Source organism: Erithacus rubecula (assembly GCF_903797595.1).
Source record: "Erithacus rubecula genome assembly, chromosome: 11".
Lineage (NCBI taxonomy): Eukaryota > Metazoa > Chordata > Aves > Passeriformes > Muscicapidae > Erithacus > Erithacus rubecula.
Genome location: NC_136663.1, coordinates 3,606,154 through 3,631,253, shown reverse-complemented (window position 1 = coordinate 3,631,253; position 25,100 = coordinate 3,606,154). Strand labels below are relative to the sequence as shown.

The window sequence follows — 25,100 nt, the reverse complement described above, 5'->3', positions numbered from 1 at the left end:
CAGAGCTCAGGCACCTTTTACCTCCTGCATTTACAGTTTTCAGGCTGCAGAGGCATGACCATAACTTGGGCCTAATAGTATTTTACAATTAGAATTTATTAGTTAATTTTTTAAAATTGTGTATACTCAACTATAGCTGCAGTTCAGGGTGAATTCTTCCAAACCCTCAGATCCATACAAAATGAAGTTGTTAAAATTTGGGTTGGTGTTTGCTTCCCAGCTGGATCAGACCTAAAAATGACAGTCAGTTTTTTTTGCTATCTCTCTTCGATCACTTGAGTTTGGTATTTCAAAGATTCCAGTAGGAAGAGCTGATGCTCTGTGGCTGCTGATGCCTTTGTGCCGCAGGTTTTATCTGTGCTGTTATCTGTGCTGTAGATCCCATTCTTCCAACGGTAGATGGCAACAGCCATTCGTTTGTAAAACACTGGAGTGAAGTCGGTGCATGACTCAGTTTAATGTGCAAAGAGGGGAATTTAAGTGAAACTATGTGCAAATAGGTTTTTTTTTGTTTCCCCCCCCCCCCCCCATTTTTAATAAAAGTACAGACAAACTGCTATTAAATTGAAGCGTTTGCAATTTAAAGAAATTCTTGTTATGGAATCCAATTCAAAGCAAAAATTTTAAAAATGTTATTTAAGCCTCACAGGAAGGCACTGAAATGAATTGTCATCCCTACGGAAAAAGTATTTAAAAATGCATTTTTCAATGTATATTCTAGATAAACTGAAGTGATTAACAAATGTCTGTTAACAGTAGATTTTTATTCCCTTTCAAGTTTGCTCACACAAATTAAAGAATTTTATTCCTGTCTGTCCTTTTTAGGGTTCACCTTGGCAAGGTATTTTGACCATTTGACCCCATTGAAAACAGCGTCGGAGATCAGCATTTACAGATATTAAATAGTACTTATGCCTCCAAAAATGCTTTGGAATTAGATGTGCAAACGTCAGGCTTTCCAGTGCACAGCAATGTGTTGCAGGATAAATTGCTTTCTATATTTCTCATTTATTTAAATAAATTTACTGCTTGCTTTTGTGGAATATACACTTTGTTTCCCAAAAGCGAATGTGGGAGTTGTATGAGTGAGGAAGGTAATCATCTATAACAAAGTTATAACCAAGTCACGGGACTTTTGGGAATTTTACAGCTGCAAATCGAAGTTCTCGTGCATTATCATAGCGTTCTGGTTTGCCACGATAACGAGTTTAAAGGCTGGAATTCCTCTGTTTTTGTTGAAAAGATCATCAGACTTCTGTACATTAATGATGGGATATTGGCAGCTCTGATAATTTCATAGGAAACATTTTAGTGTGGCAATTAGTATTTTAATAAGGTTTTTTTCCTTATTACCGTATTTGCTATTATCTGAATTGTACAGTCGGGCGCTTCACTGCGCTCCGTGGGGGACAAAACAAGGCAGAAAGGATGAAACCTGACTGGAACGAGGTGGTGAGGGGGGTTTTGGTCCCAGGACTGCCACTGACTCCAGATGTGCCCTCTGAGCTGCTGGGACTCGCCCTGTGCAGCAGGGGAAAGGATTCCGGAGGATGGGATGGGAAATGCTGAGCAGCTCTGTCCCTGCCCGGGGCAAAAACCCATCGAGCCCCATTGTGTAAAACTGTCCTCTAGCTCGCAAACTCCCAGCATCAGCAACATTTACCCCGCTTAAACTATTTTTTTTTTTTTTCTCGCCGGTTCTGAGCCTCCTAAAGAGCAGAATTCCATCACTTCTTTCATCACTCTAATATTCCTTTAAACAACTGTATCATGGGATCTATTGTGCTTAGCTGTAGAGTGTCTACCGTACAGCCCATGTTTTTCATCACAGGAAGCAGCTTGAACTGCTTATAACACATGGGGTAGATATTTGTCTTGTTTTAGAGCAGTTTTATATCGTTCAGCTGGCTTTGCAGCCTCTTCTGTGCCTAAAGATAAGTACGTTTAAGGATAATCCTGAAGTTTTTATCTGCTGCATCGCCAGCCCCCACTTTCGTTGCCGTTCCATATTGCGCTGCTCCAGGCAGCTTTGAACAGCCTTAGCTTGACAATTAAGGGAGTGAACTGGCAAAAGTGCTAATTTCTCCCCCTTTCCTTTCACTCTTATCTCGTATTCTCTAAGGTACACGTCTTTATCTACGTGTTTCCAAGAAGGTGTTCAATTAATAACTGAGACAAGTCAGAGCTGATAGGATCTTTTCATGTATTAATTTAACTCTTCCTTTCAAACGGAGTGCCAGAAAAATGACTGTTTTCATGTTTTCTCTATTTATTCTCGCTGGATTTTTTTAATTGAAGTTGCACGCTGTAGTCCTTTGATTCTGCTCCCAAGAAATTATCAGGGATTACAGTAGTGGCCTTACAGGTAATGGGGGTTCTCACTGATGTCTTGAATAGTGGCTTTCTTCTCTATTAATGTCGATTTAAAATTGTTTTTATTTACAGCAAAAAGATAAATCCACAGACTTAGCTAGGCAGGATATAGAATCATTAAGTGTTTTGTTACTCAGTGTGTTGTGTTTGGGTTTTTCTCTGATAGTAAATAAGAATGCAATTTAGCTGATGAGAAAAACAAAATTAGCTTTCAGTGGACAATCACAAGATTTGTCCAAAGATAGAGATTTATTGGTGTACATATGTGAATGATTTAGCACTAGAGAATTATGTTTAGCATTAGAGAATGATATTTAAAGCCCCCTGTCCTTTCATTAGACAAGAAGGACAATATGTTTAACTTCCACTTGTGTTGGTCTTGCAGCAGGTTTAAATTTGCAATAAGAACTAACTTGATTTGATATTAGGAAAAGAGATCCTTTTGGTTTTTATCTACAACTTAAATTGATATTTTCCTCTTGTCCTGTGAGCTGTGAGATGCAGAAAAACCATAGTCCCTGTTGACTGGAACTGGAGATGAGGATGCCCCAATCCACAGTGCAGTAGGTTCTTTAGTGAACATGAAATTAATAAATTTCCCTTAGGAAACAGGTAACCAACTCACTAAACCATGAGGTTCTATGCTGAAAAAATTCTTTAAAACCCCTCTAAGGGAGCCTTCTTTGTTTTGTTTTATTGGATAATGGTATTTATTGGTGTTTTTAATACCAAAATATTATTTTAAAATATTTTATAGCTTTCTATCCAAATTACTTATAAGTCCATGTTCTAATTGCTTTCAGAGAGAACAGCCACTGTGAATTTGAAACTAAATAGATGGCAAATTCTGAAAAATGATGGTAGACTCTCCTGACTTTCCTTGTGAAATCACAGGAACTTTTCAGTGGAAAAATTTCCCAGAAATAAGTGTATAGAATCTATAAGTAGTGTTAGGCAGAACAAAAATTGTTTTACAATACAGAAAAAAAACATTAATAAGCTTTTTTATATCATTCATATTTCTACCAAGTTGATTTTTCATTCCCCAATCATGAGGACTTCCCATAAGGATTTTTCCCTCAGAAATGTAATTTTTAATGTAGCAAACTGACACCACCAGGACAAGAATCTGGTTTATGTCCAGTGAGGATCATGAACACAAATTGCTGACACTGTGATTAATACAGTGGTTTAGTTGTCAATCTGTTTCATGGAAATCTTGTGAGTAGAAATTCAAGCTGAAAAGACTCAGGGATACAGCAGTTCTGGAATATTTTCAGCATTTTGCTTCTATTTCCAGGTTTTTCTTGGTAGTGCCACCAAAGCAGTGACACAGGAAGCCACAGGTGACACAGGAAGCTGCAGGTGACTTACTGGCTTGGCAATGTTACACTTTAAAATTCAGTTTAGTCTCGTAATAAAACCTGTTTACAATGTGTTTTAAATGTGTTTTTCAACTGCAAGTTGATAGTTTTCTGTTTCAGATAGTTAAGGATTTTTCAGCTTAAAGAGAAAAAATAGGCAAGAAGGAACAATTTTCAAAAAGGTGGAAATCTGTCAAAGCCAAGCCCTGCAACATTTTATTTCCATTTTTTAAAAGAAGTATAGTGAGGGCTTTGAGTGTTTTCCATCTTAAAGTTTGTGCAATGTAAATTGTCCATTTTAAATGAGCCTTTTCTAACAATTAAGAGATCTGTACACTATTGGTTGAAGATTTGGGAACCAAAAGGAGATATTATTGAGATCTCATGGATATAAAGGCAGATCAGGGGCTGGCCCCAGGTTGTGCTTGACAAAGAGGGATAAATACTGACAGTGTTCCTTAAAGGAATGCTGCAAGGACAAAATGAGAACATTTCCACAGGGTGCAGCCATCAATCAGCAGAAGGATGTTCTTGTACACCAAGTACAACCCAGCAGAGCTTTCCAGTGACCTTAAAGCACTGGCCAACATAGGAGCTGCTCCAGTAATTACAGATTACATCAAGTAGCCAGTAAAAGCCAACAGCCAACTACCAGGCAAACCTTTTATACATTATTAAAGTCAGATCCTTCCCAGATGATTCAAACCAATAAAATTGAACTTGATAATGCAATCAGTAAAAAGCAGGTTTAAAGAAAATATTCTCCTTTGCTGATGATGTCCCAAGAAATCCTGTGTTTTATACAGTGCCTAATATATGTTAGTGTGGAAATAATCCCTCAGGTATATTAACAGTTTCAATTGCACATTCCCTGAGACTGCCTTGAATTTTTTATAATTGCATTTTATTAAGAAATAATTGTTATATATCAACTGTGCCTTGCACTTAGATTAAAGGCTGTGGTTACATAATATTTCAGCAATTAAAATATAGAAAAATTTTAGAAGTATGAAATTGGAAGGATTTTTCTCATGCATTAAGAAGCTAATTTGCCTTTCTGAGCAACTGCCTGGGACAGTTTGTTACAGGCCCTGAAAAATCAGAAATATTAAACATTTGACATCAAAAAAGGAAGAGGGAAGAAACACTTTGTAGGTAAAGAGACCAATATTTCCTGCTAACATTTTTAATAAATCACTTATGAGTGGATACATTCTATGGAGTCCTTAAAGGAGTCCAGGTGTGCCTGACTCTCAAACCAAAAGTTTCTGAAATCTTGGCATTTTGAGGGATTGACTGAATAAGAAATTTTCTTCTTGTTGGCCCAGGCAGTATATTTTATTATATAATAGAACCAGGGTCACCTGTGTTTGAGAATTGACACTACAGAGCAGCTGCTTTTGTGTGGTTATTGGTCAGACTTTGATTTCATATGACTCTTAAAATGTTCAAACAAGGTATATACTATTCCCTTATATCTTATACAAAGGTTAAGAAATAGGTTAATATTGAAGAGTATTCTATGACTGGATTAGTTTTCTGTTTCTGTGAGACTAAAGGGTCTGAGACCCTGCTGTAAAACTGTCAGCAAATGAGTTGAGTGTGCACTGAACATCTAGAACACAGCTCAGAGCAGAATGTGGGCAGATTTTCTGTGTGATTAAAAATAGATGTGACCAGGACAAACCAGTTTCATGATATATTTTACACACAGAACCCTGTACTTGCAAAAATCTCTCCCTTCAGTCATTAGCTGGCATGGCAGAACAAGATCCAGCCATGCCAAGTGAGGACCTACATGTTTATTCTTTCTTCAGGTCTCCCAAAATGATTAGAAATATTTCTATTTTGTGCATTAGACTACTGCTATTACCTAAAGCAAGAAGTACTCTCTGGTCTGTTCCTGGGGAAGGAAATACTGCTCCCAGCAGGAGTTAACTGTGAGTTTGTCATTCTTAATTTGGGCAGTTTGTTACTCCAGGTCTGGATATAGTCTTAGCTATGACTTTTGAACAAAAAGTGCCCCAATAATGTCTATTTTTACTTTTTAAAAAGTCAGATTGCTTATTTTAAAACCAAAGCATAGGTTCCTATTTTTGTAGAAAACCCCAAAGCAAACCCTCTCACCCCTGGCCTGATTCCTTGTTGTTCACTGTCTCAGAAAACTTGTCAGAAGCAGCAAATAGATCAAGGAGCAGCAGCACAGCAGACCAAAGTCAGACCAGGAGCAGGTCCAGTGCAGCCTTTGGAGCAGTGCCTGCTGAACCTGGGGCTGAATTTCTTCTCTATCTTCATCATGTGAGCAGAGATTCTGTTTCAGTTCTTCAGAGGTGCCCAAGAAAACTTTGTAATTGATGTTTTCCACTCATTTTCTTTCTCTGCTGGTTCTGTGTTTTGGTAGAATCGTGTTTCCCCAGCTTTCAGATGTGTGCTTGGGGGCTGGAAAAACTCACTCTCATGCATAATGAAAGAGGAAAAGTTACAGAGGAGAAATTTCTTGGCTGGAGTCTCCATTCCTGCTCTGTATCTTGCTCTACAAGCTCCCACAGCAAGTGAGTGGTAGAGCCAAGAATAGAACACCACTTCTCTGACACCCAGTCCAGTGCCTTAACCCCTGTCTCCCGTGAGAAATTTTGTTTCTCTTTTCTGTGCAGTGCAAAGATAAGATCATATTTTATTTTGGTGCCTAAATTGATCTCTAGGGTGAGTGAATAAAGTTGGGAAATAGCCAGGGAATAACACAATGTCAATAGTGAAACGTAAGGAGGTTATATATATATGTAACACCACAGCTTCTCAGACTGCTGTGTGGCTAGATAGAATTAATTAAAAACTGTATGAAGCATTTGAGTTCTTTCAGGGCTGTTTTGAGCACATGAGGGCTTCTTCAGTGAGGAAACAGGATTTATTTGGCTCAGCTGGATTTTGTTTGAGAGCAGCCAGTGGAGAAGTTCTTTGCTCTGTAACATAAAGTGCTTTTCCTCCCTGGTAGCACTTGCTTTGTTGGGATAAGAGCAGGTGCTGTGTTACCTGTTTGGGGACAGCAAAGGAAATTTGGGGAAAAGATGGAGTTTGTGTGGGTTGATTAGTTTGACCTCCAGAAAGAATTTGAATTCTGACAAATCAGAGACCTGTCACCTTGCACTTAATTTCAGGCAAAGTAAGAGCTTCTCTTTCCAGCCTTTCCCAACATGAGAGCAAGAGGCAAGTGCTAAGTGCCAGAGGTGAAACCTGGATCCCACCTCTCTGTTAAAAGCATATAGACTTGAGGAGCAAATACTTTGGGAAGATTTATTTCCAAAATCTCTCCATACATCATGAAGGTGTGTGTATGAGTATATGCAGGAAAGAGAGATTTCTGTAAGAGGATAGAGAAGAGGTCACTGTAGCTTTCTGCCTGTGTTCTTCAGGAATGTTTATTGTTTTTATACAGGCATTTGCAATAGAAACTGCTGAAATGCATTGGAAAATGGCCCTGCATTGTTCCAGGTACCTGGAATTGTGGGTGCACACACCAATTGCTGGGGACAGGATGAAGCGTGACCTTACAGCACCACTGGGACAGGGGCTTCCTTCTCCACTGATGGCAAAATAACACATTTCCCTGCTCACTGGCTAGAAATGATCGGGAATTTTTGGCAGTGCTTTACACTTGGGAACTCTTTATTTCTCACCACTGAAACATTTTGTGGGAACACGCCAGTTTCAGTGAAACTTCTGTAATAAAATGTTTCTTTTCAGGCTCTGGATTTAGAAGAGGGTGGGCCCTACCCCTGATCTGCTTCTGTGAGAAGAAGGATTTAACCCCCAAAGTCTTCACATTCCGAGCAAGTCCTAATTCTCATTTATGATGATGTTAGTGTGTTTTTTTTCCCCCCTGAGCTTCTGTAAAAACAAACAAAACTCCCAAACAACAAGCAAATCCCACTTCTAAGGTCATCTTGTTGTGACAAAGTGCTTCTGAAATCCTGAAAAGATTTCTGGGATGGGAAAAATTATTTCCCTTCTCTTTCAACTTTGCACCTCACCACTCTGTCATGAACTTTGCATGTGAGATTTTGCTCTTGATGAATGAGCTCTCAGCCCTAAAGACTGCTTTGAACTAGGCTTAAGGACTTCCCTGAAATATGAAAACCAAAAGGCCAAACCACAGTTACCTTAGGAAATATGAAAAAGGAGAAAAATGAAATCTTTGCTCTCCTGCCTCTTCTGTAGGGTTTTGTCACTCGTTCTTCACAGATTCTCCTGTGCAGAAGTGGCTGCTCCTGCTCCAATATGGGATGTGGATGGAGCATTGCTGTGTGATCAGGGAGGAATCTCAAGGGGCTGGCAGGGGATGGGATGGCTCTGCTGGAACTGAGCCCTCATCAACACCAGCCCTGAAGCTTCATCTGAAGGAAATCACAAATTGGCTCTTCACCTTTTTCAGTTCCTGCAGTAAGGAATGCCAGCTGCAGTGTGAAATAAATGTCAATTCCATAATTGTTCTTTCTGGGATCTGGTACCTATTGTTATTTACTGCTTGCTGTGGTTATGGCTATAATATTTTTTGTCATTATCTGTGTGACAGCTGAAGGAAAAGAGCTGAATTTTGACCTCAGATAAGTGTGGATGACCAGGGCTTGTACTCTGCCTCCTTCCAGGCAGCAGATGCCAAGAGGCTCCAGAGCTGCCAGAGTGGATATATCTTTACACAGAATTGTATCAAAGTGAAAAATTTAAATCTTACAAATCACTTCACATAAACTCATCCTCCTCTGGGAAAAAAAAAATATTCTCTAAGAGCTGTTTAGTGTGCTCTTATTATGGTGATGAGTGCAGAATGAGAAAATCAAATGGGAATATTTCAGAAAAACTCACAAAGACATTTTTAAATGGAATTACTCTGCAGTCAAAGTATTGTGACACTGCACTTGATGGGTTTTTAATATAGCACATGACATGCAAGGGGGCAATTCTGATCTGATGAGGGAGGATCTGAACACCCTGGGCTGCTGTCAGCTGTGTGTGCCCTGTATTGATAGAAGCTGTGGGTCAATCTGTGCTCTCATAAAGCCTCCACAAATTGAAACAGCAGTGCTCTGAGGATGCTTTCCTTCCTCGTGTCTCCCAGAAATCTCTTCCAAATCAGCTCTGAATGTAGCTGAATAAAATCTAGCAGTGAATTTGTGCTTTAGTAATGATGATTCCTATGCACAAAGGAATTTGGAATCACTTTCCAAAGAGGACAAACATGATTTGTCTCAGCTAGTGTGGAAGTCCTACAAAATTCCTAGTGAAGGATTGCAACAGAATGGAATATTTGCTAGGTGCTGGAGGGCAAAGGAAGTAAAAATAAATTACAATTTTTCTAAGTGTTTCTTGTGAGTACCTCAAGTTTGCTTCTGACAAACTCTTTTATTCACTAGTAATTTTAATAAATTGAAAGCATTTTTCATTTCTAGGTAGTTTCTGCTCAGTCTTTGAACCTTGAGGCTGATTGTTTCAGTTCCATAGGGTCTGGATGATGGGGTTCTTTGTTTTTGTACAATACCCACACTATAACCAGCCATCGTTTCTGTTCCTTGCTCCCTTAACTTTCATTCTTTATGTCACACTATTTGCATTTTAGCTCCAGCAGGCATCAAATAAGATGTTTAATTAAAAATGTCATTGGAGGTCCAATTTAAGATCAAATATCACATGCTATCAGAGATCCAGTACTTTGATACCACAATAATAAGTACCTTAGAAGTCGTCAGATGGGTTAGATTAGATAGTAATTTATTTTAGCTTGTTTCCTTTTACTTAGTACTCATTCCAGATACCATAACCTGCTAGAAGTTTGAAGAAGAAGCAGTAATTTTGAAAGTGAAAAGTAAAAGGCTCCTAGTTTAAACAAAACTGATCAAAAAATTATGGAAGTAGGAAATTGAGACCTTTAGAATATATAGGACCAAAAGCATAATAAACATTGACTGGGAGCATAATCCTGAATGCTAACAGAAGTCCATTTGTTGTAACAAACATTTTGTCTAATTTAATCTTCAAATGTATTACTGCCAGAAAGAATAGAAATTTCAGGCTTTAATGTGTTGGTTACTCTTGAACTTCAGCTTTAACTACTGGTGCTGGTAGTGTCTCCCACTGAAAAGACCATTTAAATTATCATTGTCATCCATCTCAGTGCACGTGTATTATTTACAGATCACTCTTTAAACTGATAAATAAGTTGTGTACCCAGATGGGAACAAGAGATAAAATTAGGCTCAGAGCACAGCAGTGTGTGAATTTGAGCTCCTTGCAGAGCTCCTGACACGAATCTCAAAAGAAAGCAGAGCGAGTTTAGTTCATTCCTTGGCTGTGCATCTGCACAGCGAGTGCTCAGGTCTCACAGGACATTAATCACCTCTGCAGAGATGCAAGAACCCTCCACTTCTAACACAGCCCACGGCACTTAATGGAGCTGGCAATGTGCTTTTACCTTTTGTTCTACTCCTGGATTACTTTGATTTTAGATTAAGTAATCTAAATGTCTGTTTGGTGGAGAACGGCACTTTTTTTTTTTTTTTATTCTTTCAGGTTTATAAATTATTCTAACAGCTCTTCCGGCTCATAAATCATAACTATGTTGGTTCTAATGCATTTGAACTATCAGCCAGTATGTGCAGAATGTTATCAGTTTTCATGTGTTACAGATAGCGGAGCTAGAAAAGTGTTTTTCGAATGGTGTCGAGCTACTGCAAAGATTTTCCATTTGCTTCTGAGCCTTTGTGCTGTCTCGGGGTTGGGTTGAAAGGGAGGGGCGAAGATCTGCCAGGAGGGATTCTCCACAAAGCTTCCTTTGGTACCAATGCACTCCAAAAATCCCTGAACTGGGCAGAGCGCTGGGATTCCCAGCGGAGCAAACTCCGGATCCTGCTCCCCAGCCCCCAAAAGACTTTAAACGACTTTCTAGTTTGTTTTTTTTCTTACCCCGAAGTGGCTTTGGAAACACGGCAGGAATGCAAATAAAAGTGTAAAAGAGTCAGTCTAATCGGGCATACAGTTCTCAGAACTTCATTACTCTTCGTTATCTGAAAAACTGCAAATAAGAAGGGAAACGCCAGCAGGGCAGAGATGCATTGTCACATTGCAGACTTAGGAGGGATAGTTGTGAATGCCAGCAGAAAGCCAACATCCAAAATTGGGTTCAGCCTTGTGAATGGACACTATTTTTAGAAATTAATTCAATTGAAAAATCCTTATTTTCCATGTAAATGGACAACTTGTTTAAATTCAGAGGCAAAAACCCGTGGGGTTAAGTGTAAGACCCACAATTCGATTTGCATGTTGAGTAATTCAGACTGTAATAGAAGCTTTGTCATGTTAAGGTTAGGTCTTTCCTGTGGCTGTTCAAGTGGGCTCTAAAGACTTTTTAACGTGTTGCAGGATATTAAGGGGGGAAGGTTTGACCTACATCCATTTTTTTCCAGACCCACTTGTGCAGGTTTCATCACACTCCCCGTGTCTCACACGTGGGACATTGCTGAGGGCAGGATAGGTGCCCAATTGCCTACATACAATTTCATCAGGAAAGGTATATGATTTATTGCCCTGTAAAGGGTTTTGACATGGAGCCTGTGAAAAGCACTATATAAATGCCAATACAATATAAAACGTCACACAAATACTTTGCTCATTAATTCTGACCCTGTGCTTTTGTACTGGAGAGAAATGAGAGTGAAATATGAATGCGTTCCTTATGCTTTGAGGGGAAAAATGGGGCTGTGGATTTTATAAAGGCTGATGTGTTAACCTGCCTTTGTGGTTCCTTTAAAGACAAACAGCAAGAAGCCCACTCCTTCCTGGAAGTCACACCATGAGTGAAAGCAGATAAAGCCCTAAAAAAGGGGAGCCCCACTTTTGTGATGACAGTCCTTGGTCATGACACAGCTTTCAACCCACAGAGAGGATTTCATTTTTTCATTTTAAAATTCCATTTATTTCAGCACTACCAGCTCTGGAAGCCTGTCTGCCATCATTCCATTACAATTTTACTCCTTACATTTTGTCGTGTTATCTTTAAACAGCTTAATATCCAAATCTTCCCAAGCCTTCATAACCAGTTTCAGAATGTGGCTTCAACCAAAGGAACTGTGCTTTGCCAGAGTGATTTAATGACTTGCTAGAGCTGAGCAGCTCCTGTTGTTCTTCTTTGCTTTGGCCACAACAGCTCCTCAAAGCCCAGATCTCACCAGTCCCCAGCTCCTTCCTTCTGGAAAATCACTGGGGAGGCCAGGGAGGAAGGAGAAGGTTATGGGACATACTGGAAAATCCCTTTTCATCCTCTGCAGGGATTTTCCAGCCTTGCCCAGTACACTTTGGAGAATGGGAGCCAGCCTGGCCCAGTGGGTATAAATCACAAAACTCTTGTGTCAGATCAGCTGAGGTTTTCTCTCCCATCCCACCCTCATGGTGGGCTTCAGTTTTTGAAAATATTCATGCATCAGCTTTAACAATGACTGTGTACTGAGTAAAATTTATTCCATTCCTTTATTTTGATTTTAGGTTGCTTCTCAAATTCCTTCCCCTTTCTGTGTTTTGCTGTGATTTTGATTGTTTCTATTTTTGCTTTAAATAGGATGTTCACTTTCTGCTGATCTTTGGTGACATTTTTCTCTTTTGATTTGTAGTACTATTAATTCCCCTCTGTTCAATGTTTTGTCTACATTTAGAACATGTTTGTTTTTCTCTAGTGGCCTGTAATTACTTTCCTCCTCCTACTCTTTAATTTTTCCAATTACGTTCTCCACTGATGCTCCTTTAAGAAATAACGGGGATAAACTCCCGAGGAAATGAGAACATGACATTTTTGGCCAGAAAGTGCTTTTAGTCTTGGAAAAGAGCTTGAGTTGGGGGATATTGATTGCACCTCGCTTTGGTACAGGGGTAAATGACTTTTTTTGTTGCTGTTAGACAATATGTGAGTCCTGTTCCATGTTCAGGACTGATGCTGCATTGTTGTCTTCTAGTGGGACTGAGGACAAACAATGCTGCTGTGCCTTGAAACAGAGACCTCCAGCTTTTAGGTTTGGAGAATCCTCTATCCATTTCAGGTGAGGAGTGGGGGAATGCAACCAAATACCAAAGTAACACAGGAAATCCGCCAGAAAGCAGAAAATCTGGTTCAGTTCTCCGATGTCCCCATTTACCACAGCGGCCTCCACGCCGCCCTCTCAATCTTGCCTCTGGCCTGTTCATTTTCCTCTGTTCTTCTTTCTGTCTCAATGCTGTGGAAATCCAGGTCCTCCCTACGGACAGAAACAAGATCTACTTCATAGCTGGCACCCTGCACCATTTTCACAGGGAAACATTTTCTCAGGGAGCTCCGCGCGTCTCCCCGCCCGTGAATGCATTTCATTCTCAGCGCCCGCGTGTTTCCAGCGGCACTTCCACCAGGGCCAGCCTCATTCCAGGCCTGCCGCAATCCCTGAGCCCGCTCCGCGTCCCGGAGGCGCCGGTGCCGGACCCTAAACCCGTTTTTTGGGAGGTTTTTTGGGAGGTTTTCCTCCCTTCTCTCCAGCGCGGGGTGCGCACCCTCCTGCCCGCGCCCTGCAGTGCGGCGCCGCGGCCGCGAGGGGGCGCCGCAGACCGCGGTGCGGCGCGCGGGGGCGCGCAGGGCGCTGCGGGAGCGCGCAAGGAGCTGCGGGAGCGCGCAAGGGCCGGGAGAACGCGCTGCGGGAGCGCAGGGCGCTGCGGGAGCGCGCAATGGCCGCGCAGGGCCGCGCAGAGCCCCCGCGGCAGCAGTGGCCGCTCCGCGCTCAGGCGCTCCCCGCGGATCCCCGCGGATCTCTGCGCTCCCGCGGCTCGGGCAGCGCTCCCGAGCGGCTCCGCGGGCGCTCCCGCGGCTCTGGACTGGTTTAGAGGCAGCAGCGCAGGGCGCAGGCAGCGAGGCTTTGTGCAGGAGAGTGCGTGGAGCACAGCGCAAAGCAGGGAGAAATAAAGAAAAGGAAAAAAAAAAAAAAAAAAAAAAAAGTGGTCGGAGTAGGTTTGTTAAGGAATCCGGTAAGTTATAGGAAGCAAAATTAAATGTCTGGTGCTTACACGACGGCATGTTTTACAAGGGAGAAGGAAACTGTGCAGAAAATGCATGGGCTTTTATTGTTGGGTTTCATTGCCTGTATTGTGGTGGATGCTTTATGCTACGGAGAGCAAGTTTAATTGAACCAGATCGCTGATTTCATATAGTAGGGGGCATGGGGTGGGCTTTTTTTTTTTCTTGTTTTGTTTTCGGAGTTAACTGTTTCGGGGACTAGAGGCAGGCAGGGCTGAGCTTACAGCTCAGAGTTTCAAGCCAGCAAATAAAAACACATTACATAAAAACAAACACCGAGCCCAGTTATCAAAGCCTCAATCTCTAGCTATTATTTTCCCTTGTATTTGGTGTTTTTTTTTTTTTTTTTTTAAATCACATCTGTCGTTCCCAGCCTTTCCCAGGACTGCAAAGCAGAGTGGACAGCTTCCATGTGACCACCTAGTACAGGAGGCATTTTCTGCTGGGAAACTTTGCAGAGGTTTTCTCCTTTCCTTTCCTTCTGAGAGCTCAGAAAAGAAAATGTGCAATCTTCTCAGTGATTAAAGTCTACGTATTTGTCTTCAGACTTATCGGGTTTATCCAAACTTTTGTGTGTGTGTATCCCCCGCCCCCCCTTCTGTGCATTTGTAAAGTAGCCCCATCTAGCAATGATAAATATCCCTGTTGATCACTTGATTGATTACCTCTCGGAAAGGTCACGCGGGCTTGCAGTAATTTCCTTTTGCCTAAGGCTCCCTTTTCACTTTTACTCCCGCACGACAGCTCCAAGTATACAGGATCTTTATTTTTGATTTTTAACCCCTAAATAGCTCCCCGAAAACAATGCGTTGGTGAAAAGAAGGAGGGAAATCAGCCGGCGGCTCCGCGCTGCCCCAGCCCTGCCGCGCTCTCCCGGGGCGGGTTTGGGGAGGGAGAGCCTCCCTCCCCTGCTCTCCTGTGGACTGAGAATTCGGATTTAAACAACCAGACAAGCTATTAATTTACCCATGCTACCCAGGGTCCTGAACCCAATTAATTTCTAATAATTACAGCCCAAGGGGGCTGGAGAGATCCCTCTGCCTCTTTCTAGCCTTGCCACTTCGCGGCACCGAGGTCAGCATATAATAATAAAGTGTATATTTTGAAAGTGATCAGCAGAACAGTGAGTTATTGCAATGAATGAAAATTGTTTCCATTTTGGCTAATTGAGCCCGTGGCTGAAAGCTGGAGTTCTGAGACTAAATAAAGAGGACTGTTTTATTTCGACGTGGGCTGGAAATCCCTGCATAGCTTTTCGGTCACCCAGCAAGAAGCTTAATTTCTTACCAGCAAACCTGAAATCAAGCGTTGGGTAAACAGTATTAATAATTGCATTACAATGATTAAATTAATCTTACTGGTAGCTAGGAGAATATAGATTGAGATTGAATAACACGATGTAAAGTTCACTGCACAAAGACAATAGCACAACAAATACCTCGATAAAGAATTCCAACTTTTCTCCAAGTAGACTGCGGGGCTTGTTCAATTATAATGTAAGGAAGAGAAAATTTCCTGTTACGGGGAAAGCACTGAAACCCGTGTATGAGGGGATGCCTTTGGTCTCCCAGCCTGTATTAGAAATAGATTTAATTCCACCCCACTATACGGAAAAACATATCCCCAAATTCTAATCTCTATTTCTGCCAGTGGAAAGCGACCTCGCATCCCCACCGCCAGTCGCTTCCCACCCGGGAGGGAGCGGAGGCTTCCCCGCACGAACGAAACGGAATTCCCGGGGGGCTGCCCGGGACTTTTCGGGGGAGGGGGCGAAGCTGGCGGGGCCGAGCGGGCGATGCCGGGGCCGCGGGGCGGGCGGCGGGGGCGGCGGGGGCGGCCCGGGACGGCGGCCGGAGCCCCGGGCGGGCGGCGCGGCACCTGCCGGGCTCCCGGGGCCGCTGGGACCGCGGGCAGGTGGCGGTGACAGGCGGGCACGGCCGGGGTCAGGGCTGCCCGCCCGGGAAACCCGCATCTGTGCCCCCGGCCCCGCACGGAGCGCGGCCGCCCGGCTGCGAGCGGCTCCCCGGGAAGGACGCGCATCTCTGCATCTCTGCCCGGGCGGCGGCTTTGCCGGGGTCTCCACTTCAACCGGGGGCGCGGGAGGCGCTGGCAGTTTTGTAAAGTTCACGGGCGTTTTCATTTTTCCCGAGTGACCCTGCTCCGCAGGTTGGGGGGTGTATGGGGGATGATCTGGGGACAGCTCGGTGCAGCCCCGCGAGGAAAGGCGCTGTTTGCGAGCGAGGTCGGGGGTCGGGCAGTGCCAGAACCTCTAGAGCAGCCCCGGCTCCGCTCATCCTCCGCGCATCCTCCGCGCATCCCCCGCGCAGCCCCCGCCGCTCCCCGGCTGTCCCGGCCCTGCTCCGCCGGGGCAGAGTGACCCAGCTCCTCGGGGACAGCCCGGACAGGACACCCCGATGGGTGCAGGGGGCTGGCGGAGGCCCTCCTGCTCCCAGGCCATTAGGTGCACCCTGCCCGGCTGCGAGGGGATGCGGAGCGGGCAGGGAGCAGCTGTATGTCCCTAAAAAAAAAAAAAAAAAAAAATCCAAGTTACAAATTAAAAAGAACGATTGGCATCAAGGAGGGCTCCGCAGTGCGGGTTCAAGTGCTTGCGGCTGCCTGCCGGGCGTTTGGGGATCCGCGGCGCCCCCGCCCCACGCGCGGGGCTGTCACCGGTGGGGTGCGGAGGGGGCGGGGGGCTCCACGGGCGGCTCCGGTCCCCAGCACCGGCAGCCGGGGGGTGGGAGGTGGGATTGAAGGGGGAAGGGGCGATGCTGAGGATTTTATTAAAACAAAAAGTTGAGCAGGGTGTATGTACTGGCGCAGCCCCGAGTCTGAAAGATTGTAATTTTCTTTTATGGTGTCTGGCAGGATTTGCAACAGATATTAATGGGAACATAAATAGCGCATGGAAGGTATTGAACAAAACTGTTTAATGCAAGGAGGTTGTACCAGGGGAAAATCTATACGTAGTTTGGATTGATTCATACCTCGGACACAGCCATCCCCTAAAGGAGTTCCCAATTTCTGCGCGCTCCCTCTTTGATTGGCAAACCCTGTAATTAAAACAGATTAGAGCGGTCGGTGTTACTGTTTTTAAAATGCTTTTTTTTCTGCCCAACTGGTGGTGGCTGAGCCGAGTTCAAGGTGGCGAAAAAGTGTGCGCTCCGCGAAAGTATACGATTTCATGGTACGCATACATAATAAAACATGTAATCAAATTATATCTCTCTGCCTATATATGCGGAAAGATCTACGGTAATTGCTGCCGGGTGAGAATAAACTATTTAAACCTTGCGAAGACTCCAGAACAGTATCAATATCCTATTAAAAAAAAAAAAAAAGGCAGGAAAAAAAAAAAAAAGGTGTCGCTTGTCCCCCCCAGCCCTTGTCCCGCGGGTCTCCCCCACTGTAACCCCTCCCGGTGCGCAGGCGGCGGAGCCGCTGCCCCGCGGCCGCGGTGGCGCAGCCCGGCGGCGGCTGCGCGCCTCGTCCCGGCCCGTCCCGGCCCCGGTGCCGGCTGTCAGGGTCCCCACCGGCGGTGATGGATCGCTGCAAACTTTTTTTTGGCGGCGCTGAAATGTTGAAGAGCGGGGGGGAGCCGCCCGTGCGCATGTGCGAAGGTGTCCAAACTGACAATGCTGGAGAGATAGCGAGCCGGGATTGAGAGAAAGGGAGAGTGTGTGTGTGCGGGAGAGGGAGAGGAGAGAGGGAGAGGGGGAGCGAAAAAGGAGGAAAAGCTCCGGCAGGAAAAAAAAAAAAAGCCCCCCCCTACCCCAAGCCCACGCCAGCATCGGCCGCGGGACTGGCAGCATGCGATCCAAGGGCAGGGCGAGGAAGCTGGCCGCAAGTAGGTGCAATACCCCTTTCTCTTGGCTTTTCACCCTCCCTCTCTGCCATGTTGCATAGACATGTCTGGTGCGGCGCGGAGCTCGCAGACAACCTGCAGCATCCCCTCGCAGCCTCCCGGCCCGGCCCGGCTCGGCTCGGCCCGGCCCGGCTCGGCGGGCGGCGGCGCGGAGCGGGGCGGGGGGCGCGGCGGCCGGAGCCGGGCCGGGGGCTGCGGGCGGCCGGCGGGAGGTGGGGAAGGAGTTGAGGAAAAGTTCAGTGGCGAGCACTGGAAGTTGCTGCTGCCGCCGGGGGCTGGAGTGGGGGGGGGTCGGGGAAGGGGGTGCGGGAGGCTCCGGGCCCTATAGTGGGCGCTGTGCGCTGCCGCAGGGCCGGGGGCCGCGGGGGGAGCGCTGAGCGCGGAGCGGCAGCGGCGGCTCCGCGGGGGAGGCGGCGAGCCCGGGGCGCAGGTAGCCGGTGCGGGGCTACCGGGCTCCCCCGGGCCCTGCCGCGCTCTCCTGCGAACCGGACCGGCGAACCGGACCGGAGCGAGCGCGCGTGGGGCGGGCGGGGCCGCTCGGCGGGTCGGGATGCCCCGCGCGGTTCGGCGCGGTTCGGCGGGGCCGCCGGGCAGCGCCGAGCGCTCCCCAGCCCGCTGGAGTCACCCGCTAAAAGTTGATGTAAATGTTGTAATTTCAGGCGCTTTTCCAGCAGTTTTTTATACAGTTTGGCCGCCCGAAGGTCTGTGTTCGGCGAGGCGAGGGCTCGGCCGTCCACACGCAAAGCCCGACTTACTTAATTATTTGTCTTACGCTCACCCCATCTGTTTCTCCTTTATGATAGGGATCTCTGCTTTTAACTGCTGAAGTGTTGGGGCTCCTTTTAAATTTTTTAAATTTTTTTTTTATTTTAAATGAGGGATTCAACAACAAAACTTCGACAGTTTTCGCGTCCTATTTTAAAAGCAACTGATGTCTTTATTTTCTCTGACACATCTGGGCAAGTTTCATTTGATATCCATGGCGAAGGCAACTCATTCTCGAGTGAAAACAATTGTGCAGGATAAAAAAAGTCAAATGAAATGTTGCATAAGTTGCATGACGTAAAAAGCAGATGCTTATTTACTCTTTATTTGTGAAGGGGGAAAAATAGAGAAGCGTGGAAAAGGGGAAGTGAAAGATGTCCCTGGATCATCATCAGCTTTTCTGTGAACCTGAACAACAGCAGCAACCTGCGTTTGATTAGGTGATCTTAAAGTGGATAGTCCAGCACCCTCAACTTGAAAACAAATATATTTTTGAATCTCAAGGTTGCCATCCCTGCTTTGGAGCTAATAAAGGGGGAAAAAAATCTCCCATCCCTGACAAAATCCGTCAGGTTTCCTCGCCTCTCCTTTGCTTTGCTGGCTGCACAGCGATGCAGGGCTCCTGCTGCTGCTGCTGCTCCGGCTCCAGCTCTGCGGGCGAGATCCGATCGACTGCAAACTTTGCGCGTCTTTCAGCAGCAGCAGCAGCAGCACTCTCCCCTCCTGGACAGATGTGTTGCATTAAATAATCCTTCGGTTACAATCGACTCATAAAGGAAATCATATTTAAAAACGGGATTTATTTCTTTTTTGTGTTCCGAAAAGCTGCTTCTTTCCCCCCCCAAGAGCGTCTCAGTTTCATGGCAAGTGGAAGGAGGGTTGGAGGCGACCCCTTTAATTTAGTCGTTCGAGAGAAAAAGGTTTTAGTTTTTCAGTACTTTTTGTCTGAGTTAGGAATAGGAAAATATTTTACAGCCTTCACCCTTTTACATGGAAAAAGAGACAAATCGGGATAAAGCGCGTTTCTCTTACTATTTCACTTTTATTGCTTTTTGCGTGAAACAAAAAAATCGTCCCGATTGCCCAAGTGTCGCCAATACCCAGGGAAGTTTTCCCCTCCTAATTAAGGGAGAATACCTGATCAGTATTTTCTTGACCTCAGTGTAAAATCGCTAAAAATTAATTTTAAGGCTTCGCCCCTCTCTTTAAAAAAACAAATAGAAAAATAATTCAGGAGAAACAAAAAGAGCCACGCGGGGAATAGCCAGCGACTTTTTCAAATGTCCAGCTGTGAAAATAAGGGAAAGCACACGCTGCTGAGGTCGGTGTGCCCGGCACGCTCCCGGGAGGCCGGCGCTGAGCAGCGGGGAGCGGTGCGGGGAGCGGTGCGGGGAGAGGTGCTGGGAGCGGCCCGGGGATGCTGCACCTGCCCGGGCATCCCCGCTCCGGGACAGGCCCCGGCCCCCGCGGCTGCTGCTTTTCCACTCGGGTGGGTTGGTGCCCGCCTGCTGAAAGCGTATCCCCGAATAACCCCCGCCCCAGCACGGCCCCGCAGCCGGCCCGGGGTAGCTCCAGCCACCCAGTAGCCTCATAAAGAGACAGAAGGTGATCAGATTAGGGGAACACACGTGAATAAGGAGGCACTTGTTACTTTTACACTTTATCACCACTTTTTTACAGGCAATTTAGTGCAGTCAAGGTAGATCCAGATCCCTCTAACCATCTGAGATAGTAAAATAGCACTTTCCTAAGTTTCAGCAGGTTTTCCTGCGCCTGTAATTTGCCTCAGTCTAGTACTTAAAAGGCTTGATTGAAAAACAGAGCCGGCAAGTTTATTTGCCTGTTTAAGACTGTCCGGGAATTTGTTTTCGAGCAGGGAGATGTTTGCCGTGTCCCGGCCTCCGGCCCTCTCGGCGTGGCTGTTTATTTGCCATCGCTTCACCATCGCCTTTGCCTCCGGGCGCCGGCACCGCCGCGGGCACCGGGTGCCGATGGCCCGGGGGCGGCAGCGCGGGCGGCCGGCTGTCCCTCGGTCCCCCGTCCGTCTGTCCGTCTGTCCCTCGCACTCCGCCCCGCCCGGCCCGGCACCGCCCCGGTACCGGCTTCGGCCCGGCCCGGCCCGGTCCGGGGCACCCCCGGCGCTGTCCCCGGGCGGCTCCTGCGGGCACGGGGGGCTGCGGGGACGGGCCAGACAATCCCATTATATGCCGGGCATATTTTCACCAGGCGCTTCATTAACCCTTTTCAGGGCGGAGAGCGCGCGTGTGGCTTTTCGCTCCCTCGTTCTGCCTTTCCTTCATTGCTTCTTCCCACCTCCGCTCTTTTTTTTTCTTTTCTTTTCTTTTCTTTTCTTTTCTTTTCTTTTCTTTTCTTTTCTTTTCTTTTCTTTTCTTTTCTTTTCTTTTCTTTTCTTTTCTTTTCTTTTCTTTTCTTTTCTTTTCTTTTCTTTTCTTTTCTTTTCTTTTCTTTTCTTTTCTTTTCTTTTCTTTTCTTTTCTTTTCTTTTCTTTTCTTTTTCTTTTCTTTTCTTTTCTTTTCTTTTCTTTTCTTTTCTTTTCTTTTCTTTTCTTTTCTTTTCTTTTCTTTTCTTTTCTTTTCTTTTCTTTTCTTTTTCTTTCTCCTCCTTTTTTTTTTTTTTTTTTCCCTCCCTCCTTCCTTTTCTTCCCTTTCCCCACTTTCTATCCTTCTCTCTTACTCAGGGACAGCAGCTACCCCTGAATTTGGGACCAGCTTTGCCGCCCGGGGCTGAGCCCAGGGCTGAGCTCAGCGGTGCCTCCCGGCTGCTCCCCGGACCGACGGAGGTGTCGGCCAGAGAAAGGACACAAAGGAAAAGGACGGTCCGAAAGGCGATCTCGTTATTAATACAGCCCTGCTTGTAAATGAAAAATGTAACCCTTGTTAATTAACGCTGTTTACATGGGGTACAAGAAACTTAAGAAATGTTTCTACAAAGGGGAAGGAACTGTTTACAAAACTCTTTCAAAAGTGTGACATATTGCTGCAGTTCCAGCACTAAAAAGCCAAACACACTTACACCCCTTTGAAGTTGGCTGGCTGAGGCAACATTATTTGACTGGGATTCAGATATTGCTTGTGGGTATAACTAATGGCTTTTACCTAGTTAGTGGGCTGGGAGGGGCGAGGGCCTGGGCGCCGTGGCCATTGGGTCCCTCTGGAGAGCTGGGGCTGGCTCCCTGCCAGCTCTGTACAATGTCAACATTGAATATTTGAATTCCCAGACTCTATTTAACAACTTTCTAAATAAATAAACTCATTGTGTGTCTGTGTTTAAAATTATTTCACCTCTTTCATGAAAGCTACAGCATCTTATTACACCAGCCTCTCGGGCTGCTTTTCCCCCTTTTTTTTCCAAACAAACACAAACGGAGCTGAGCACTTTTGGTTTTTTTTTTTTTTTTTGTTTTTCGCTGTCTCCTATCTCTCCCTCTCTCCCCTTCTCACTTTCTGTCTGTCTTCTCACAAAGCACGAGTGGCAGCTGCTTGGACATCCCACCACGTCCTCAGTGGGACAGCTCTGTGCACCCTGTTATCTAATCATAACTAAAACCAAAGCCAGGTTCACCAAGTCGGTTAAATATTAATCATTTCTAAAAGGAGGCCCAAGTGAGTGCCATTGCTGCAGCAGTGCCCTGTACATACTCAATCATTTTGGCTGCTGTACCCTAGGCGGGCTCCAGGGACAGCTTTCATTGTTGTTTGCCATAAATGGCTATTAGTGTTCATATTCACCTATTCACCTACTTATTTAAGTGTGGATGTGGCTGTGCTTGTGGAGATATGTGCACACGTGTGTGTGTGTTCAAACATACTTTTCTGCTTATGCCACAGAGATATATTTGTTTATGTGTGTAATACCTATGTCAGTATGTGCACATACAGAGAGAAAAGCAGATAAACCCATTTGATATTTGTAATTGTAACTAATATATGTACAGTGTGTAGTTTAGAGGGGTATTGTGGTATGCACAGGCTCCTGGGCTGCTTGTAGTCCTGACACCAAAGGCTCTGAAACATTCTGGATTCCAGCAGGGAACACAGTACTGATATGCAGCAGCCTGGGTGCTGTTCCCTGGGATGCTTCCCAAACATATTAATTGTGTGCTTCCATGGTGGGAATATCCACAGTGAAATATTTATTGCCTCCCCATGGAAGTAGAGGTAGCTGAAATGAGAAGGTATTTCTGCCTGTCCTGGGGAGCACAGCTCTCTGATAAAGCTGCCTGAGATGCTGAAGAAAAAAGTGGGATGAATTTTCTGCCAGGACAGGTATGTGGTTGAAGAAAGAAAGTGTTGGTGGTTGCTCCAGCCCAGGGTGGATGAGGAAAGGGCAGTGGGGAAGCAGATGGAGTTTTATAAATCTCAGCTAATGAAACCTTGTCCACAGAATTGCCTTGCTTTGCAGTAAACCACTTTTTTAAACAAATGTACATTAGCTTTGGAAGGGCTTGTTCAGACACTTAGGTTTCCAACCAAGAATTCATAATATTTGTTTATTTAAAATTTAACTAGGTTTGCTGTCATTTTTGGAGCAAGTTGGTGTTCTTTTGCTGTAATTTAATACAATCAGTTTTACATGATTTCAGTTTAGTTAGGCAAGAAGTGGCTTATGAAGAGCAGAAAGAGGTTTAATCCCACATGATTTTCAAATAGCAGATGCAAGTGTCATGTTATTCAGTAGACAGAGCTAGAAGTGGACAAATGCAGATTAGAAAAGCAGTTTATATTTTAAGTAGTGAAGGTATTTAACCAGTAAAACTATTTACTGAGAGCTGGGTGGGTTTCAACATCAGTGGAATTCCTTTGTCTTAATTAAAGTTGGCTGTTTTTCTAAAAAGATATGAGCTAATCCAAACAGGAATTAATTTAGGGAATTCCTGTAGCCTGTGTTATACAGGGGTAGCAGACCAGAGCACTCTTCCTGATTTTATAATCTATGCACCCAGTTAAAGCTGTGCAGTTTCATATGGAGACATAAGCTCAAGGCTGGGATCACAGGAATGCTCTTAAAAACTAAATGATCATTAAAAAAACCCAGGTTCAGCTCCGACAAGGCAGAACCAACATCTGGCTCAAAGTGTTTTCCACCCTCAGCACTGCCTACCTGGATCACAGGCACCCTCAGAAGTGCCCCATGCCCAGGTCTGAGGGCAAGGATGGGTTTTTCAAAGATTGGAAGGAGGAACAGGGTGTAGGAGCTGAGGTTTGGGTACAGGGAGCAGGGTCTGGGGTCAGTGGTTTGTTCACTGCTCTGTGATGGATTTCCAGTGGGTTCCTGCTGTGCTCCTGTGCAACAGGTTACTGCTGCAGCCCTAAACACCCAGGCAAGAGCAGCAGAGACCATGAGATAGCCCAGTAACATCAGGAAGCACCTCCAGGACCCCTTTGCTGCAGGAGCTGCTGGAGGGAGGTGTTTGCTGGCAGAGAAACAGCAAGGTGGGGAAGGGGATGGAGAACTAAGGAGAAGTGGATGTTGTTGTCTCCAGGGCTTTGTCTCTTTGCATTGCCATTTTAAATCAAAAAATCACAATTCTCAGGGTATAAAGAAACCCTGTCTGATCACTCATTGACTCTATGTTCCCTCCCTTTTGTTTGCATTTCCAGGCTATGCCGAGGCATTGCCTTCTCCAGTGCTGCTGGAAGAAAAGGCAGCCACGGATACGTGTGGGAGGAGGGAAGCTAGCCTGCAATGAATATTGTATTTGGTGCTAAATATGTAACAAAGAGAAAGAAATGTGAGTTAATCCAGCAATAAGACTTGGGAAGTGAAACACAATTCGTTTTATTTCAGGGTTTAATGCTGTGGTCTGTTTCAATGAAGCATTATCTTTTAAACTGGGATATATGCAACGACATAACCCCCACTACCTTGAGGGAATGTCAGAGTTTGATCTCTGAATAAAGGAAATTCAGAGTTAAGGCTGAAATGTACCACATGGCCTCCAAGTCCCAGGAACAACAGGAGGCAAGGAAGTAGCTAAAGCTATGGGCTGCACTTTAAAATGAGTCCAGCTACTACCAAGCCGCCAGCTTGTTGCAGATCCACAGCTTGAGCTGGGATTTGTATTGATTAGAGAGAGATCTGTGATGATCTTGAGTCTTTTTTGGAAATCTTGGCTGATCTGTGATGAGTATGAGAGTTTTATGGTGGAAGGATTACAGTTCTGGGCTTAATTCATGCAACAGAAGCACTCTTGTCTCCTTTGACACCGATAGCTTTTGTTTAGAAAATCTTATATTGGAGCAAAATTTTGTTCAGAAAAGAAATATACCCAAGCTACATCTTTATTTCTCTTCTGAAGAATTGCTTATATGTCTGAATGGGTGCACTAAATTTTAGCCCTGTTTAAACTCCAAGCTAAATTTAAATTGCCTGTAAAATAATCCACAGAATGGAAACTGCCACACAATCGTAGCCCTTGCTCCCTGACCCAAACCCATATTCCATTGCAAAGCTCTGTTCCGTGATTACAGTAAGTTAGAAACCAGAAGAGCAAGACTTCTATGAATAGGTTATTTTTGGCAATTGCATCACCAATTATGTATAAAATTTCAAAAAATATGGGTTCTGCCAGTTTGATCTCTGAGAGGGATACAGAAAATGAAAGCTTTGAGACTGCTGTAACATCATACTATTTTGT

General features: G+C 45.0%; 3 protein-coding genes across 9 annotated transcripts in view; 1 reads left to right on the top strand and 2 right to left on the bottom strand.

Annotated features, from left to right (window-relative positions):
• MYNN (myoneurin) overlaps positions 1–13,470 on the bottom strand; it is a 32,604-nt gene extending 19,134 nt beyond the window's left edge. Inside the window, exon 1 of the mRNA XM_079314643.1 lies at positions 13,430–13,470. The gene's annotated coding sequence lies outside the window, so the exon portion shown is untranslated. The remainder of the gene's footprint in view (positions 1–13,429) is intronic.
• Positions 13,471–13,858: 388 nt separating this feature from the next.
• Positions 13,859–17,952, bottom strand: LOC306806509 (uncharacterized protein; the record flags this gene model as incomplete). Of its 2 annotated transcripts, none has more annotated exons than XM_079315337.1 (3): positions 13,859–16,330; positions 16,800–16,865; positions 17,346–17,424. In XM_079315337.1, 3 exons carry the CDS (start codon positions 17,422–17,424, stop codon positions 15,897–15,899), a joined length of 579 nt encoding a protein of 192 aa, XP_079171463.1. In that variant the 3' UTR covers positions 13,859–15,896. The 2 variants fall into 2 exon arrangements, with proteins under 2 accessions (XP_079171463.1, XP_079171464.1); XM_079315338.1 differs by lacking the exon at positions 17,346–17,424 and adding an exon at positions 17,673–17,952 and having other exon boundaries at positions 13,860–16,330.
• MECOM (MDS1 and EVI1 complex locus) overlaps positions 17,480–25,100 on the top strand; it is a 321,765-nt gene continuing 314,144 nt past the window's right edge. For all 6 annotated transcript variants that reach the window (XM_079315326.1, XM_079315323.1, XM_079315321.1 and 3 more), the window contains exon 1: positions 17,480–17,659. In XM_079315326.1, coding sequence (XP_079171452.1) covers positions 17,623–17,659 — 37 coding nt within the window. In that variant the 5' untranslated portion in view covers positions 17,480–17,622. The remainder of the gene's footprint in view (positions 17,660–25,100) is intronic.